The sequence below is a fragment of the Triticum aestivum genome, chromosome 4B, assembly GCF_018294505.1.
Source record: "Triticum aestivum cultivar Chinese Spring chromosome 4B, IWGSC CS RefSeq v2.1, whole genome shotgun sequence".
NCBI lineage: Eukaryota > Viridiplantae > Streptophyta > Magnoliopsida > Poales > Poaceae > Triticum > Triticum aestivum.
In genome coordinates this window covers 148888569-148893471 of record NC_057804.1, presented here as the reverse complement: position 1 = coordinate 148893471, position 4903 = coordinate 148888569, and the positions used below count along the sequence as shown (strand labels likewise).

At 42.3% G+C, this 4903-nt stretch overlaps 1 protein-coding gene across 1 annotated transcript; it reads left to right on the top strand.

Annotated features, from left to right (window-relative positions):
• Positions 1 to 970: 970 nt before the first annotated feature.
• Positions 971 to 4687, top strand: LOC123091554 (uncharacterized). Its single transcript, XM_044513086.1, has 6 exons — positions 971 to 1170; positions 1812 to 2000; positions 2139 to 2264; positions 2454 to 2645; positions 3377 to 3544; positions 3951 to 4687. Exons 1-6 carry the CDS (start codon positions 1105 to 1107, stop codon positions 4335 to 4337), a joined length of 1128 nt encoding a protein of 375 aa, XP_044369021.1. The 5' UTR covers positions 971 to 1104; the 3' UTR covers positions 4338 to 4687.
• Positions 4688 to 4903: the final 216 nt, after the last annotated feature.

Sequence of the window (4903 nt, the reverse complement as noted above, 5' to 3'; positions counted from 1 at the left end):
TTGGTCGAAACATTAAGGAGAAGGGTTGATCATGCAAACCCCATGCAGCGGACAAGTAGGCGATTACGCTCCTGGAATTAACTAGGAAGCTCTCTTCTGTTTTGCCTAGTTACGGCTAGCGACCTCTGGGGCACAACGTCATCAATATCACCACTTATGGGCACTAAATTTGTGCACAATCATGGTGGTGCTGGCGGGGTTGCATGTTTATCCTCTGCTCTTTCTTGGTGTTGAGTGCAAGCCATACATGGGCATCTTTGACCTGTTATTGCTGAAGCCTATTCACTTTTGGACAGTGTCATGTTTGCCATGTTGCGAGGATTTAAGCATGAAGGTTGATTGCTAAATATGGTTACACTCTAAAACACTCGCTACAATTCTCGTTCAATTGTAGCTTCTTTCTTAGTTGAAATTAGAGAGTTAGCAAGTGATTTCCCTTTACTTGATATTCAACATATAAACAGGTCAGAAACATTCTGGCTCATTTCTGTGCAAAGCGTGTTTGCACTTTGAATGTGACTGAAATTTGGCATGATGAAACTCCTAGTGGCCAACCTTCTGGTTGATTATCCAGAGAACATCTTCATGTGGATAAAACTCTCTGAATTGTCAAAATAAAAACTAAAATTGTACTCCCTCCGTCCCAAAATTCTTGTCTAGTATCTAGACAAATCCAAGACAAGAATTTTGGAACGGAGGGAGTACATGATAAGTGCACATGTCAGGTACGAGCACATGACAATTCCAAACATTTTCAACGGTAAATTTAGTGACGTGAGGATAGCAGAAATTTACGGTCCGTTACTGAAAATTGTCATCCTTGCGTCATTGAGATGGCAACGAAAAATGTCAGGCGGGAGTGCCTGTCACTTATCATTTGTGAAACTAAAAACACTTCTCAGCAAAACTGACAAAGGGCAGCAAAGCTGACGAAGGGCGTTTGTGCCAGAGAGCACATGTGGGCCCATCTGTTGAATTTTGACAGGTTGGTCCAGCTTGGTGTCTCTCTCTAATCAAAGCAAGCAAGGGATCACCAAAAAGCTATAGCAGCTGTTCGCTTCTTCCTCTCCGCGTCCCTCCCACCTCCACCCACCCAGCCTCATCATGGCCTACCGCCGGAAGCAGCAGGGGCCCGTCGCCTCCGACGACCGCCGGACTCCCCAGCCCCAGGCAAGCACCCTCTCTCCCTCTCCTCCTCCCCCACCCGCCTTCTGTACCATCCAATCCCTCTGGTTATTACTGCCAATTTGCTTGCGCTTGCGCCTGTCTCGATCCGTCGGTCGAATACTTATATCGGGATCACATCGCGTCCAGTTCGCTACTACAGATGTACTCTCCGTTCGTCTGACACGAAATTTGTTGAGACGATGTGCGATAGTCACGGTCTCACGGATTGATGCAGGTTTTCCCTCTTGCTTACCTGGGGGGCATCTTGAACTAGCAGGTCAATTTGGTCCTGAATATGCCACCTCCTGGATGATCACTGTCTGATTCCAAACACATCACTGAGATAATTAGCAAGCTGTAGTGTTCCTCTGATGTGCGTTTCTATTGTTCAGTTCGAGGTGAAATTTAGCATGTCTGTATCACTTAGGATCACTGATATAAATGGCACGCTATAGCGTTCTGAGCAATGTCTCGCTAAATAAAATCAGTGTAAAATCGTTCGCTATAGCGAATTTTAAGGGATGTGCTATTTTGTCATAGCACGCTATTGCTTATTAGGATTGACAGATATTCTTCATGTACTCAAAAATGTTGTTCTACTTATATGGGTTGCTGTGTTGATTTGGTCTGCGGTGAATGATCAGAGTTCGGCTGCTTCGTCGTACAACTACACGTCGATGGATAGCATGCGTGAGCCTAAGGTTGGATTGTGGGGAGCTTTGGCAAGAAAGGCCAAGGGGATTCTCGACGAGGATGCTGCTGCTCACAAGTTCGATGACCATGGGAAAGTTCATAGTGCTACTCGCAAGCCCAACTCATCGGATGGAGCTCAGGTGAGACAGCAAATATAGGCAAAGCTGATTCCACATACATTGGTGAAACACGGTTGAAATGCAATCAGTAAACTTACTGTCCATGGCTGGTTCCTTAGCCAGGTGATTTACATTCTTCGTTACGTTTTCTTATTTCAGGCCCCTCAATCTCGTTGGTCATTCGACAGCTATGGAGGGACAGAAAGGAGCGAACCGCGGAAGAGGTCAGAGGCACTTGCCGCTTCTGTCAACCAGTTTGGTGGAAGAATCAGAAACGCCTTGGAAGTAAAGTTCTTTAGCATCATACAGCTCTGTTTATTTTATGATACCACCGACACAACTGACAACTCGTAATTGTAGCTTCATCTCGGACCTTTTTCTGTGTTGTCGTTGGGTACTTTACAGTACTCTTTTGGAAGTTCAGCATCCTGTTTGGTTTGTGCACTGACTTGTTTTCATCTCTATGTTTTACAGGAAGGTCTCATTATTGTTGATAATAAGACATCAAACATCATCGAGGAAACAAAGAAGATACAAATTAGAAGAAAGCCTAACAGTTCCAGTTTGCATATGCAGAATCCTGCTGCAGATGCATTCCCCCCTCCGAGTTTCACTCAGAATAAAGCTGAGGCAGCTCAGGAGACCCAGTTAAAAGCTTCTCGCGACGTAAGGTGCCATACGATTATAGATCAATTAGGAATATGCTTTCCCAAGCCCTTTATGGGAAAGCTACTAATCCTTTTACTTGACAAAAGCTTGCTTACACATGCTTATATTCCCAGTTCAGGGCCTCTTGGATCTTAGGAATGAAAAACCTAGGAATATGAAACATACAGGAACTATAAACTTCAAAACATAAGGAAATGCAGGAAAAATGCCCAGTACTATTCAAATGAGTAGGGAAAAGTGGTTGAAGTGGATGTTGAAATTCCTATGGAATTGGTGGTGTACGGAAGCAATCCATATGAATTCGATAGCGTCGTCCTTATGATCCAAAGGGCCTCTGTAGGAAAGTTCTACAGGATTGGAATCATTCAAAAACCCTATGAAATTATTACAATCCAAAGTGGCCCTCAACTTCTAGGATTAGATTTTCTAGTTCATTTAGTTTAAGCCAAAGGCAGCATTGCAACACTAAGTCTCTGTAGCACTAGATGAAACATATAGACATCTATGATCTATGCTGAAAGATATTAGTTTTTTATTTATTTTGAAAAATATTTGTTTAAATTTCGTTTTTACTCCGTTCTTTGTTTTGGCTATCAATATGGTTCGAAATAACCCTGTGTACTTTTCACCATCCATTTAGACAGCAGTACTTGATATAATGAACATGGTTATTTGCTATTTATGTCCGTCCAATGGTGCTTCCTCTTACCCCTTACAAACTGTTTCAGGTTGCTAATGCGATGGCTGCTAAAGCAAAACTTGTACTTCGTGAACTAAAAACCGTTAAAGCGGACCTAGCCTTTGCGAAGCAGCGCTGCACTCAGCTAGAAGAAGAGAACAAAATGTTGCGTGAAACTAAGCAGAAAGGGGTCAAAATTGAAGAGGATGATGACCTGGTAATTTTTTTTCTTAGCCTAGTAAAAGTTTGGAGTTATATTGTTTGCACCAAAGTTAATAATCCTCATCCACTGCACAGTTGAACTGCTATATACTTCCCCCGTCCCATAATATAAGAGTGTTTTTGACACTAAACTAGCTAGTGTCAAAAACGCTCTTGTATTATGGGACGGAGGGAGTAGTTTTGTAGCATTAGTTGCTCAGTAATCAGTAGTAATAATATGCTTTTTGTTACTATTTCTTTCTTTCAGCAATTGTGTGAACTCATAGTACATTTTGTTGTGGTTCAGATGAAAGTTGGCTATAGTTTTAATTTAAAAGATAACCAATGAGTGATTGGAACTTCTATTGATGAGTATAGCTAGCCCTCTCAAAGTTATACTGAAATAGATCTTCTTGACACAGATCCGCATGCAACTGGAGACATTACTCGCCGAGAAATCAAGGCTGGCACAGGAGAACTCCATGTATGCCCGTGAAAATCGCTTCCTGCGTGAGATAGTAGATTTTCACCAGTTCGCCGCCCACAATGTCGTCTCCTTTGCTGATGGCAATATGAAAGACAGCAAGCTAGAAGAAGATACCAATCGCGCATACACTGAAAACATGTTTCCGGTGGTTGAAGCCTATTTAGCTCAGGAAGAAATATCTCCTGTCCCCTCGAGACTGGATTCTCCGATCCTCAGCCCAGGCGAGTCATCATCCCCAGTATCCATCATTTCTGTAGATAATGCTGCTAATTCGCCGAGGAACGCCTTGAAGCCAAATGAGTTGGTGCCTGACAAAGATTGATGTCTGCCGCTTCTACTCTGCTTGTTGGGGCTTGCAGTGGGTTTGGTTGTGAGTAGTGTGCATACAATTTTGTCCATTCTCTTGTCCATATCTGTTTGCAGTTGTAATAATTATTAGCAGGTTTCTGCTTTTGTGTAAGATAAAGAGTATACGGGCTGACATTTTATTCTTGTGTTGGTGAAGTTGGCTAGTGTTCAGCTGTTCATGTATAGGCAAAGTGTGTACAGTACTACAGTACAGTTTGGTTTTCATGCTTGTAGGGTTGGTGAAATGGATTGGTGTGAATAGGGAAATTACTCTGATGAAGAGTGGGTGTATACTGAGACTGATCAAGGTTCGTGTCTTTGTCATGTGCTTGGGCCCTCTGTAAGGTTACCTCCGGTGCCTTTATTTTACTAGATAATTGACTGTGCCTTGTAACAGGGTATAAATATTCTACTAGTATGTTAGCTAGTGGTTTACCCGACCATATTAATATGATTGTATAAATAATAATTTATTTGGTAAGAATTTATCGGCGTACCAAAGAAACCATAATTTTATTTGTAAGTCAATAAGAGGTGGGG

Bases quoted from the DNA above. Each gene is read 5' to 3' on its own strand.
- LOC123091554 (XM_044513086.1), top strand. From the start codon at position 1,105: ATGGCCTACCGCCGGAAGCAGCAGGGGCCCGTCGCCTCCGACGACCGC. The intron at 2,265-2,453 runs GTAAAGTTCTTT...TATGTTTTACAG, and splicing joins GAATCAGAAACGCCTTGGAA to GAAGGTCTCATTATTGTTGA. The intron at 2,646-3,376 runs GTAAGGTGCCAT...AAACTGTTTCAG, and splicing joins AGTTAAAAGCTTCTCGCGAC to GTTGCTAATGCGATGGCTGC.